This window comes from Panthera tigris, chromosome A1 (genome assembly GCF_018350195.1).
Source record: "Panthera tigris isolate Pti1 chromosome A1, P.tigris_Pti1_mat1.1, whole genome shotgun sequence".
NCBI lineage: Eukaryota > Metazoa > Chordata > Mammalia > Carnivora > Felidae > Panthera > Panthera tigris.
In genome coordinates this window covers 4,214,324-4,227,790 of record NC_056660.1, presented here as the reverse complement: position 1 = coordinate 4,227,790, position 13,467 = coordinate 4,214,324, and the positions used below count along the sequence as shown (strand labels likewise).

The window sequence follows — 13,467 nt, the reverse complement described above, 5'->3', positions numbered from 1 at the left end:
TGATCCCCGGGTCATGGGATCGAGCCCCGTGTTGGGGGCTCAATGTATATATACAGTGGTTTCAAGTGCCCCTTGAATTTCCCGTGTTCCCGGGAAACACAGTAATTTCCCGTGTTCCCGGGGCACTTAGTAAAGGGGACCATAACAAGATTCCCTCTTTGCCAGGTTGTCTTAGAGGCAAAATCGACATGCCGACCAGTTGCCCTGTCATTTTTTTTCAAATAACTGTATTACTTGGACATCCAGATGGGCACTCAAGAGGTTAAAGAGTTCTTGCCAAGAATATGTTGATATTTAAATAATGGCCTGGTTAGATTATGTATTATACATTACAAACTAACAGGGCGTAAACCGGCAGCTTCGTACACGCACTGAACTCATCTTGGAACTGACAGAGTTTGTTCTCGGTAAAAGCGTAGAAATATGCAGAGCTGGGAGCCCCTTAAACATGTAAGGGCTTCTGTTTGCAAGGAGTTACCACAGATACTTGGAGGCCACCCAGAAGACGTCCTTAAGCGCAGAACTCCTAGGCACTTCCTTCTGCCAGTGTCATGCCTCGAACTGCAGCAGCAGCGGCCAAGCACGGCCGAGCTTCGGGTCCCGGTCACGGCCGGGCAAAGCCACGTTCCCCGTACGGCCTTTTCAGTAGAGCCTGCTCCCAGGGTCCTCTGCACTCCACCACAGATAGTTAACCACAGATAGTTAAGTAGCTGTGACTGTTTGCAAAGGGTAAACTGTGGCACCAAAACCGAGTTGCCCAAAAGACAACGGACGTTTGGCTCTGTCTTCAAGGCAGCGAGGGGACAATTAATAGGTTGGGTCCGTATAGCCGTGGTGGCATCAGGCAGCTATCAGACTCCCCCCACCCGTCCAGAATGTCCCCACACGTTCGGGTTTTGTCGTATCCGGGATGCCGGTATTTAAATGTGGAGCTTTTGAGAATGTGTTGTTTTACAAAACTCCAGGGCACGAGACAGTATATCCCCGCGCTCCGAGAGCGTGGGCTCTGGCACCAGGCTTCCAGGGTTCAACAACAACAAAAAAGTAAGAATCGTGTGATCTCTCTTTGCTCTGCTTCATTAGCAAGGTAGGTTCCTCACAGATGTGCTTTAAGGTTCAGATGAGTTGATACTCTTAGCGAGGTGCCTGGCTCATAGTAAATGATCGGCAGATACCTGCTGTTAGCACTTTGTTTTCTGACGAACCCCTTCTCGACCAGCCGTGTGTGGGGTCAGGTCCTCATGCCTGCTGTCCTCACCCTCGCTTATTTCCAGCTCTGTGCCAACAGGCACTGGAAAGAATAGCACAGAGTACAATTTGGAAACCCCCACTGCCTCAAGAGTCAGTCTTGGAATCCTTTTGATACCATAATTTATTCTAGTCGGGCCCAGAATAATTGCAAGGTTATGAAACATGCTAGTTGGAGCGGAGCGGTCGAGACGAAAATGTCCTGGCTTGCACCGACTTTTATTAGCCCATTTGCCCCTCAGGTAAAATGAGGAGAAAAATAAATTAAATCATCATTCTTCAGCTACTCATTATGTATTGTCTCTTCCTCTAGGACAGATGAAAGTCAACTCCCTCTTTTCCTTTTTATGAACTGATATGTGCGGAGTCTGTCCTAATGCAACTTTGTCTTTCTCACATGGCTGTCAACACTTCCCTCTTTTTAGTTGTGAGGTTTCAGTCTTCTTTTGGCAAAATCCGTCTGTCCCTCCCCCCCCCCGCCCCCCACTGCCCCCAGTTTAGGTAACTTCCACAGTGAAACACGTTTGGAAATTCCACTCAGGGACTGAACAGCTCCATCCTGGCTCCCAGGGGCTCCCAAGAGACCGCGGGTCTAATCATCACCCTTTAAGATTACGACTTGAAGACAAGGAGGACGTCTTTGTCAGCTTTTTAAAAAATCAAAGAGTTCCTGGAACTTTTTGGACCATACACACATATGAAAGCTAATTTCAATTTGTCTTATTTAGGGAACTGCCTGCAAACGTTGCATTTTTCTTTTAATTCTCTGTGTAGAAGCTAGTTCATGTCGACACTTGCCAAACATTTAAATCTAATTAAAGCAAGGATACCATCACGATATGCCAAGAGAATTCTTGCCTCAGGACTATTCTTTATCCCAGTGAGTCCTGATTTCCTCTTCTGGGGACCTTCGTCTTTAGCAGTCACATGACATACAAAAATGACCAAACCACTTCTGACCAGATTTTATTTAAAAATGCCATGAGCGTGTATGTTTTTGTTTTGCTGTCGCTATAATTGCCATTCCCTGAGACGCAGGCACGGTGGAGGATGGGAGACTGGAGAAGGACATGTGCTAGCTAGGTCCATGTCCCGCGAAGGACAGAGCAAGGTCATATTTATATTGGCAGTTGGTCGAGTTAAAATGAACCACTTCAAAGGGACAGGAGGCTATGCTTAACTGAATAGGTTGGCTCTGAATAACTGGGTTTTACCTTCTGACAGGCCCAGGCATTTAATTATAAATGACCAGTCATTTAATTATAGAATGTTTCACATACTAAAGGGAAGAAAAGGGTGTAATAGGTTAACACATTTGATTGAGAGCCACGTTTAGATGTTTTCCCTACAGCTGTTCTCTGCATTAAGAAACTTGGCGCGTAGAAAGTGCCCGAAACCTGATTTATTAATCAGATTGCTTCTACTTAAGCAATAACCTACATCTAAAGATCTAATGTGAAATGGGCTGCTTTAGCAACCATCGAAGACTCCACCATTTCCATCCTTAGTGACACGGCTGGGTCAGAGGAAAGGCCTTCTTTCACCCGTAGAGATTATTTGACTGTGAAAGGAAAACTATGTTTTGAATTTTGTTTTGTAAATAAAGACAAAGCAATGAACTTCCCCCTCAGTAGCTTCTCCTTGTTTCTCAGATATTTCCTGGGTGAAGATAGTAGAATTGAACTGGGATGAGGATGAGAATATTTTGATCTGCAGTTGAAAACATTACAACATTCTTATTTTCTTAACTACTGCAGGTCTAGTCCGTGGCTTACGAGTATGTGTTTGGCACGACTGTTTTTATGTCCGCCACGCAAGCCAGTCCTTGGGCAGTTTCCCACGTGGCCGCTCCCCCTGATGGGAATGACCATGGCCATGTGTCCCGTCCTGGACCCGCCCCCGAACTCTCTGTTCTCACGGCCGACTGAGGCCTGATGGCTCCCCCGCCCCCCAACCCGGCACCTAAATGTGACAAGCTGTTGGCTTTCCTCTCACGCTCTGGCCCAGTTACCTTCTCATCCTGGTCACTGTCGTTCCAAGCCCTAGAGTCTTCATAAAACATGTCTCCCGGAGCCTCCACCCTTCCTCCAAGACCCCAGCAGACCACTTAGTGGTCAGTATACATTCTTTTCCTTTTCCCACCTTCGTGCCTTCCTACATCGTCCTCTCCACCTAGAAGGGTCTAATTTGACCCTGACCCTTCCCTGTCCTTCAAGTTTCCACTCAGATCCCATCCCTCCACAAAGCCATCTGAATCTCTCCATCAGAATTCACCTTCCTCCCCCTCTTCTCCCACCAACTGCACTTTGTATGCTGTTAACATCCACAGTTGACTTTTTCCCAAACGTTTTGTGTTGAAAATTTTCATTCAGAAAAGTTGAATGAAAAGAACAGTAAACACTCACGTACTTGCCACTTAGATTCTACAATGAACATTTTATTGTCTTTGTCACACATCCAACCATCCATTCCTCTATCCACCCCTCAAGCCATCATGTGTATATAATATATATAATTTTTCAAAGCAAGTATCAGACAGCAGTACATTTTGCCCTAGACACTATTATATGCCTATTTCTCTTTTTTAGGTAATATTTATAGACAGTGAAATGCATACATCTTTAATGTACCGTTTAATGAATTCTGAGGCATACATACGCTTAATAATGATGATCACTGCCCATCTATAGAACATTACCATCACACCAGAGAGCTGGCTTGTGTCCCTTCTCAGTCAGTTGTCCTCTCTACGCCCATAAGCAACAGCTCTTCTGATGTTTTTTCACCAGAGACTCCTTTGGCCCACCTTTGAACTTCCTGTGAATAAAATCCAACAGGATGCACTCCTTCGTGGAAGGCTTTTGACATTCAGCCATGTTGTTGTTTCACTCATCAGTGGGTTGTTGTTCTTGTTACTGAGTGGTATTCCACTTTCCAAATATACCGTGTTTGTTTATCCATGTCCTGTCGATGGAAACTTGTGTCGTTTCCAGTTGGGGGTTGTAAAATCCTTTTTTGTTGACATGCCTTCATTTCCCCCGGGTAAATACCTGGGAGGCAATGGCTGGGTCGTGGGGTACGTGTGTGCGAATCTTAGAAGAAACTTCCAGATCTTTTTCTAAAGTGGTTGTACCACTTCACCCCTCCATCACTGATATGTGACAATGCAGGCTGGCCCACAGCCTTGCCTACGTTTGGTCTTTGGAATTTTAGCCATTCTGGTGGTTGTGTTCTTTAGTTTTCTCTCCCCAGATGACAATGATGACATGTCTTCTCAGTGCCTGTTGTGTTTATTTGCTTGTCTTCTTTTGTGAAAGGTCTACTCAAACCTGTTGTCCCTTTTAAAATTTTTTAAATGCCTTTTTTTAAAGAGTGTTTGTTTATTTAATGTTTATTTTTTATTTGTGAGAGAGCGCATGTGCGCATGGGGGGGGGGAGGGACAAAGAAAGGGGGAGACAGAGGATTCGAAGTGGGCTTTGCACTGACAGCAGAGAGTCTGATGTGGGGCTCAAACCCACGAATTGCAAGATCATGGCCTGAGGCAAAGCTCTATTTAGGAGTTCTCCAAAATAGGAGAATCTGGAGGAATTTTAACCGACTGAGCCACCCAGCCGCCCCTAAATGTTTATTTATTTCTTTGAGAAAGAGAGTGCCCACGAGTCAGGGGAGAGGTAGAGAGAGTGGAGAGAGAGAGTCCTAAGCAGGCTCCCTGCTGTCACCATGAGCCTGACATGGGGCTCCATATCACGAACCAGGAGATCATGACCTAAGCCGAAATCAAAAGACACACAACTGACTGAGCCACCCAGGTGCCTTTTAAAAATACTTTCTATAAGTTGAAGGAGTCCTTTATATATTCTGGATACCAATCCATTATGAGATATATATTATGTTGAGTGTTTTCCCCTATTCTGTCATTTACCTATTCATTTCCTTAATGGTTTCTTTTAAAAAATAGAAGTTTGTTGTTGTGGTTGTTTTTGATGAGATCTAGCATATCATTTTTTTTCTTCTATGGTTATTGTTACTTTCTTGTCTAAGAAACCTTTGCCTACCTCAAAGTCACAAAGGTATTTTCTTCTACACCCTTCATAATTTTAGCTTTCACACTTAGTCATATTGTGACCTAGCCTGCTTGTCTTTGAATGCTCGTGACCCGGCCTCATCCTTTACACACAGTAAATACTCAAGACATCTTAATTGAATTGCATTAAAGACTGAGATGATAATAGAGGACTCTGTCAATCTTTTAATGTCTCTGTGTTGGAATGAGTTTTATGGGATCCACCCCCAAATTAAAGGCCAGTGTATAGAGCCCTGCTCAACCCTTGAGTTAGCCAAGAATTATCTGCCAAGAATACTGGTCAAAACAACAACGTTGATTGCTTGAATCTTGGCTTCTTTGAGAGTGAAGAGTGGCGATAAATTTAGCTTTTTACCGAATTGTTAAGACATGCTAGACACGATGCCTCCTTGTTTTCTATTACATCTTCTTGTTTTATCTTTATAGCCACCTCAAATGTTAAATGACGAAATCTGAGTACCAGATATTTTAAGTGATTCCTCATTATACAATTAGAAAGTTGCAAATCTAGGAGTTCTCCAAAATAGGAAAATCTGGAGGGAAGCCAATAACTTGACTCTGATATGAGATTTCTACAAAAGAATTACACTTGATTGATTTCAAAGTGTATAGAACCTGACAGTAAAACTTGATAAGCAAATAAACGTATTAAGTTCTGAACCAATGCACTCAAAGATAACTAACAATTCAGTCTTCTAACATCGCTCTAAGTATATAGTAATATCTGCAATATAAAAACTCTTGGGAGGGGCGCCTGGGTGGCTCAGTCGGTTGAGTGTCCGACTTCGGCTCAGATCATGGTCTCGCGGTTCATGAGTTTGGGCCCCGCTTCAGGCTCTGTGCTAACAAACAGCTCAGAGCCTGGAGCCTCCTTCGGATTCTGTGTGTGTGTGTCTCTCTCTCCCCCTCCCCTGCTCATGCTCTGCCGCTCTCTGTCTCTCAAAAATAAATAATGTTAAAAAAAATTTTTTTTAAACTCTGGGGAAACCTATTTGGTCCTAAATCTCTATTCTAACTGCTGATTAGATAGTAAAAATATATTAAAATCATAAATAGCTTCAGGACCCACATACTGACCATGAATTTTTTTTTACTTATGACTTTTTGTAATGTTCACATAGGTCATAGAGCCAAGCTCTCATTTCAAAAAGCCAGAATGTTCCCCTAGTGTAGTGTGTCTTTGTTCCTCTTTACTGTCTGCAGGTGGGTGTGCTGGCTGATCTTTTCTTTGTTTGCAGGTATGCTTCAGAAATGTCCTTCTATTGACGACTTTGTAAGTGCCCTTGTTTCTGACTTGGATCCGGACTTCGAAACTTTCCTCATGGATTCTGAGTGATGGAAGCACCTTGGATCTTTTAAATCAAGGCCATTGTAGAGATGAACTTTGCTGTAAATGTTACAGCTGTGAACTCTCGTTTCTGATTTCAGTATTCACTTCTGTAATAACTTCTGAAAAAGCTTAAATGGATGGAACTGGGAATAAATAATTTGTTTTAATTATTCTGGCTTTTAGCCTGTTTGGCAGATTTTTGAACATATGGAAATCTACTCAATGAGCTAATAAAAACTAGAGCCTAGCGTTGTTAAATGCAAAGTATGGGCATTTCCTTAATCCAGCCAGTCTCCTGTTGAACTTTTCCCCTTGCATTGATCTCTAATTGGTTCAATTAGAGACTTAATTAAAAGCAAACTTATTTTAGTTTGAAACAGTCTTTAGAAGAGTTATACATGTAGTTCTTTTGAGTGATTACCACTTGAAAATGCACGTGGAGTAATTATGGTTTCCAAAGTACTTGTAGTTGACTGCACTGGGTTCGTCTGAGTGCTTGGGCACTGCACAGGTGGACTCAGGACAGAGAGGACTTGAACTCCTGCTTCTCTGGCTTGATTATGAAGGTACAAAGGGAAGTGCAATCAACCAGCAATGTGCCAAGATCCAGCAACTGGTAAACAAGGAAAGTGGGATTCAGGCCACGTCTGCCTTCATCCTGAACCCATCTGCTTTGCATCCTTGCATATTGTATCACTGCCTGTTAATAGTAGGAGAGAAATTCTTCAGTGGGTTTTTCCTACCATCAAAGTCAAGAATTTAATTACAGACTTGAGCTTAAAATGGCATCCGCTAACACCCTCTTCTGCTTCTCACTAAATGACCAAAGATGATGCAAACGGCAAGATTTAAAATTCCCACAGCTAGAACACATGTCCAGCCTATTCGTAGGATCTGGAGGAATTTCTACAAGCTCAGAAACAGATGAGACCGGATGAAGAAATGTCAGTGGCCCACGCGTCCCGGATCCCCCTGGGCGCAAGGCTGACAGACCTTCCCTTCTGCCCCCACCTCCTGCTCGCGCTGAGAAACCCGAAGTGTGCACCTGCCAGAAGGCAGAGCCGCTGGCCTACCACCAGGGCGGGACGCTTACATTGGCCAGGGTGCTGCCATTTATCGCTTTTCCACCTCCTCCCCATTGGAATCTCTCCGTCTGCGAACACTTGGAAACTGCATCTCACAGCGAATACTTGGGCAGGAAGCAGGGAATAGGGCAAGCCTGCCAGGGGAGCCGTCTCCATACCCAGAACAACACTGGGGAAGGGTGGGCTAGGCTTGGCGGGGTGATGGCCACAGGAAGAGCCCCGATCCTGGTGCCCAGGGAGGAATGCAACTGTGTCCGAGCTCCACCCCGTTTATTCAGTCTCTGAGCCAAGGAAAGGAAAGATCTTACCAGACAAACTCGCAGTACACAAACGCTAACTCCGTTCTGGGAATGGACTTGAAGACACTGACATCAACCCGCCGGTCAGAAACGAAGCCTCTGGGTCTTTTCCTCGCCGAAGGCGAGGGAGGAGGAGACTCTGTGTGGAGCCTCTGTACAAACAGAAGAAAAAGGAAAGGGAAAGACTACCTGGAAGGTAATAACTTGGAAAATTATTTTTTAAACTTTTTTTAATGTTTATATATTTTTGAGAGAGAGCGAGAGAGAGAGAGAGCAAGCAGGGGAGGAGCAGAGAGAGAGGGAGACATAGAATCCAAAGCAGGCTCCAGGCTCCGAGCTGTCGGCCCAGAGCCCGACGCGGGGCTCGAACCCACGAGCCGTGAGATCATGACCTGAGCCGAAGTTGGATGCCCAACCGACTGAGCCACCCAAGTGCCCCTGAAAATTATTTTTTAAAGGAAGTAAATAAAGCACATTGTAGGAAACCTCTCTGGCATTCTTAATGAGATTTGAGAAAACACACTATTAAATGAAGCCATAAAAGAAAAGCTGAGCAAAAATAAGGTAATAGGATAAGCTAAAAAGAAAGAAAGAAAGAAAGGCAGAGAAACTGAGATGTGAGTACAGTGATTTAAAACGTGATCCAAGCAGAAAAGAGCAAGACGGTCGAGGTCAACCTTGAGAAGCATCTCCAAATGCAGCTCAAAGAGATGTGGTGAGACCGACGGCCAGGTGGCTGGGAGGGGAGCCACCTCCTCTGGGTGACAGAATTCTGAGGAACAAAGGCAATAGCAAAAGATAAATTCTTCTGCATTCCCACGGCTCAAAACAGCATCCAGCACGTTGGAGTTGCTCTGGTGGATACATGCCATTCAGGGGATTTAAGGAAACTTTTTTGAGATGGGAAGAAAAAATAAGTGTGCAGTTTAATAAGGGGATTTTGATGGTTTGCCCAGTAACGTGAACGTACTTAATGCCACTGAACTGTACAGTGGTTAAAACAGTAAATTATACCTTATGTGTATTTTAGGTTTTTTTAATTAAAAAAAAAGAATCCTGCATTCCAGACCAAAACAAATAAAACGGTGAAAAGAGACCCTTGCGTAGACACAATCTGCCTGTCCTTTGAGAGGTTAATTATGAATATAATTAAAATTCTAAGCCAGCGTATCCCAAATTGGGCTTTGCAGAACACTTCCCAGTAGCTGTTACTTGTGAACTCAGAAGGGTCCTATTGTTAAATACATTTCGGAAATGCTAACTCAGTGTGGAAAGTTAGCAATCCTGCAATTACAAAACATCTCTAGCATTGCGTATAGGAACCAGTATTTCCCAAACACATTTGATCATAGGACCCTCACCCCCTTTTTTGGAGTACCTATGGATGACATTTTTCACAAAGCTGGGAAGTAACTACTAAAAACACTCAGCTGGCAATAACAGGCTTACGCATAAAGGAACAAAAAATTACGGTGATCCCAGAATGCAGTTGTTCATCTTCATTAAATGCCAAAGGACAATGAAAAAAAGTTTTGAGAGGTAAAGTCTGAGATGCAAAATAGCATTCTCAGATATATAAGGGCTCAGGAAACATCTAAGCTTTGTACCTTTCTTTAAAAATTGCTAAAAGAAAAAGTACTTTAGGCCAAGCATCAAAGGAAAGGAAATCCCTATGGAGCTTCTAAGAATGCAGAGGGGTCACTGCCTCTTTCAAAATAACAGCTGGATAAATCATAAAAGCAAATTATTTCATTATGAATGCTTTTCCTTATGATGGGAATAAACCCATAAGCGCACAGCAATTCCTCGGGGGAAAAATTCTCTCCTGTAATCATGATATACCACCAGCTTCCAAAAATCCAATTCGAAGTATTTATGAATATATAAGCACTAAAAAACGTAGAAAAAGAACTGTAGGAAAATGAATAAAATGTTAATGTGGTTATCTTTAGTGTTTGGAGATTGGCCTTTTATTTTTCTCCATTCTTCTTCTTCTATTCCCAAACTTTAAAAAAAGTAGGCGATATGTTAATTTTAATCATTGAACATTTACAGAAAGTTTAATAATCATGAGAGAGCCAAATTTAAAGAATTTTTCCAATTCTGAAGAAATGCTTGGCTGCTGGAAGCAAATTCAGAAAACGTCTCTGGGACGTTTGCGGAACAATTTGTGCAGACAGACGTTGTATTCATACCCAAGGTCTAGTCTGGTTGGTAAAAGTGATTGAGATAAAACACTAAACAACGACAGTGCTCGACATTCGTGTGCCATTTTTCAGTTTACGGAAAACTTTGTCATGTAGTTATCTCATGGGATCCTCCTCACCTTTGAGGCAGGCGGGCTTGGTGACCTTGTCTGGTGGCACAGCGCCGATCACTGGCAGACGCAGGACCAGAGCCAGCTTCTTGGGTTCCTTGCCAACTTCACTACCCTTCCCACTTGATACACGTCTTCAGGGGAACATGCGTGTTTTCTGCAGGCTCTCAAGTGTGCACATAGACACGGACGCAGTGTTGTATGGTCACATGACCCATTGAGGAGGCCAAGGGGCCCAGGGACAGAGAGAAGACACAGCAGAATATGATATAATGTTACAACATCAGACCGGGAAAGCCAAGGACTTGCATTAGGGAAGATTGGGATACATCACGGTTAGAACATTTAGCAAGTCCTAGAGCTCCTGAGAGGTCAAAGGCCAGGGGAATTTAATCATGACAACATGAGTTGGTCTCCTTACGGAAGAGCAACATCAGCACCCTGTTGGGGGTGAGGGACACAACTATGCAGTCACTCGGGTACATACAGTAGCCGAGGTCCTGAGAACCACTTGGAACACACAAAAACACGCACGATAGGAAGTGTGACGTGTAGTATGTTTGTCTCTCTCACGCCTATCCGTGTGGGAATTGTCAGCACGGTTGGTATTTGTTCAGACTGAATCACTTACAGCTTTCTCAGCCCTGTGATGGGTGCTCTAAATAACAAGGATGATTAAAATCTGAATTCTGCCCTCAACACTGCTAACTGTGTAGTCGACAGGTGCCGAAGAATGAAGGGACTTCTAGTGTGTGGTTACAGGTTAGACCAGAATGTAAGAGCAAGTACGTCTTCAAGGGGGCTCTTGAGGGAAGTGACAGGGAGGAACGAGAAAAGGGACCGAAATGAGAAAAGGGACTGAAGTGAAGGACTGCCTCCGTGAAACAGATGAGCAAAGGATTCCAGAACAAAGAGGTGACCGCCGCCCCAAAAGAACCAGAGAGACTGAAACCTAGACAGATTATTTTATATCCATTCCCCCCCCCAAAATACAAGATGCTGGTTTTAAGGGGATTTTTATTTTATTTTATGTTTTAGAGAGAGAGAGTGCTAGTGGGGGAGGGGCAGAGGGAGAAAGAGAACAAATCCTAAGCAGGCTCCACGCTCCGCACAGAATTCGGGGCTCGGTCCCATGACCCTGGGATCGTGACCTGAGCTGAAATCAAGAGTCAGACACTCAACCGAATGAGCCACCCAGGTGCCCCTAGAAGACACTTCTGAAGCGTGTTGCTTACCACACCGTGTTGCTACCAAAGAACCTTGCACGGAGTCCCTGTTGAACGTTTGAAAAAAATGCCAAGCAAACTGTTTAGCAAACTGATAGCTGGTGGCATCCCGGGCCCTGTGTGCCTTCCGCCTCACCTGTGCCTTCTTAAGGCAGCTGCTTCTGCCTGGAACGTCCTTCCTTCTGTTCCACATGCCCAAATCCTACACGCACATCAGGTTGCAACTCAGAGGCCACTTGCCTGAGACCTGGTTTCCCTTTTTTGATCTTAACTTATGGCATATAATTAAATCTTTTAAAGAGCTCTTGTGCTTTCTACTTGATAATGTGTTTGTGAACATGTTTATCACCCCCGCTGCTAGGTTGTTAATTCCCCAAGGGGAAAGGCTACATCTTTTGTTGTTTTGGGGTGGGTCCCTCACGACGTCTTGCACATCGTAGTAGCTCGGTATTTACCTAATGGGTATTGCGTGTTTTATGGAGTTCTGCGCAATCCGTATATTATTGTGCTTTTTCTTCTATACCGTGAATGGGAGGAGCCTGAAGAGAGAGTCAAGAGAACTGAGGGGAAAGGAGGTCTGAGCAGTTTCTGTGTCCCCGGCACCCAGCAGTGGGTGACACACAGCCATTACCAGTTGTTGAACTGAACAAAATGGGAGGAGAGTGTGGATCGTGTTGGCTAAGGCAGGGAAGGGTTTCCAGAGTGGGGATAGTGATAGCGTCCAGGGCCGCAGAGGGGCAGGGGGCAGGGCGGGCCATAGCTCCTATTACACCCGGGGGCTAAGAGAATGTGAGCGGAGAGAGAAACCAGATGAAAAATGAAACCAGAAGCAACGAGCGTAGGTCATTCTGTCAAACCTGGTCAGGATAATGGCAAGGTTGATGGGATGGCATCGGATCTCACGATCACACGCCTCTGAGGAACGTAGAGTTGGATGAGTCCACATTGTCCCCGGAGGTGTGTGAAGAGTGTGAAGTGATGTATTACACCCCCGTCACCAATCACGGGGCTTTGCAGTGTTGCGGCTGGCTTATGCGTCACATTCTCCAGATAGACATCGTGATGGCTAATTTTATGTGTCAGCTTGGCCGGGCCCCCTCAGATAGGTGGCCTAACATCATTCTGGATGTTTCTGTGGGGATGTTTTCCAATGAGATTAATGTCTAGGTTAATCAATAATCTGGGTGGTCCTCACCCAATCAGTCAAAGCCTTGAATAGAACAAGAGACTACCCTTCTACAAGCAAGGATGAATTCTGCTGCAGACTACCTTTGGACTTCATCTGCAACCTCAGCTCTCCTGGGTCTCCAGCCTGCCCACCCACCCTGCAGATCTGGACTTGCCAACCTCCATTATCATGTGAACGAATTCCTTACGATCAATCTCTTTCTCCTTCTGTCTCTCTCTCTCTTCCTGACCCCCAGTGTATTTTTATTCGTCCCCTAGAGAACCCTATTTCAGATTTTAACAAGGCAGGTCTCATCCAAGGGAGACAAATGGAAGGCCTATTAGTCATGGTAAGTGAGGCATAAGGAAAAGAGCTGGACAGAGCCTGGAGGAAAGACATGCTGGCTGACTGCAGACATTTTTAAAAACTGCTATGTGGGAGGAGGGACAGCCTTTACAGTCCCCAGAAAAGCAAAACTACCAGTGACCTAAAGCCACAGAGGCCGTCTAGTTTTGACTCAGTATAAAGGATATCTTGCTAATAACTTGAGCTGCTAACAATGACACAGGGCCCTTCCATTACTGGAAATGTTCGAGCAGAAGCTGATAAGCGCCTAGCAGGGATGCTTCAGAAGGAAGTCCTGCTTGGGGATTGATACAGCTCCAAGTGTATCAGAAAGGTTTGAAAGGGGATTTAGAAAATCCGAGCT

The 13,467-nt window shown here is 44.5% G+C and overlaps 1 protein-coding gene across 3 annotated transcripts in view; it reads left to right on the top strand.

The window, feature by feature from the left end:
- LOC102960672 (mitochondrial intermediate peptidase) overlaps positions 1 to 6,833 on the top strand; it is a 162,892-nt gene extending 156,059 nt beyond the window's left edge. For 2 of the 3 annotated variants that reach the window (XM_042982618.1, XM_042982470.1), the window contains one exon: positions 6,572 to 6,833. In XM_042982618.1, coding sequence (XP_042838552.1) covers positions 6,572 to 6,610 — 39 coding nt within the window. In that variant the 3' untranslated portion in view covers positions 6,611 to 6,833. The remainder of the gene's footprint in view (positions 1 to 6,571) is intronic. The other variant, XR_006216036.1, reaches the window with a different exon arrangement.
- The last annotated feature ends 6,634 nt before the right edge of the window (positions 6,834 to 13,467 follow it).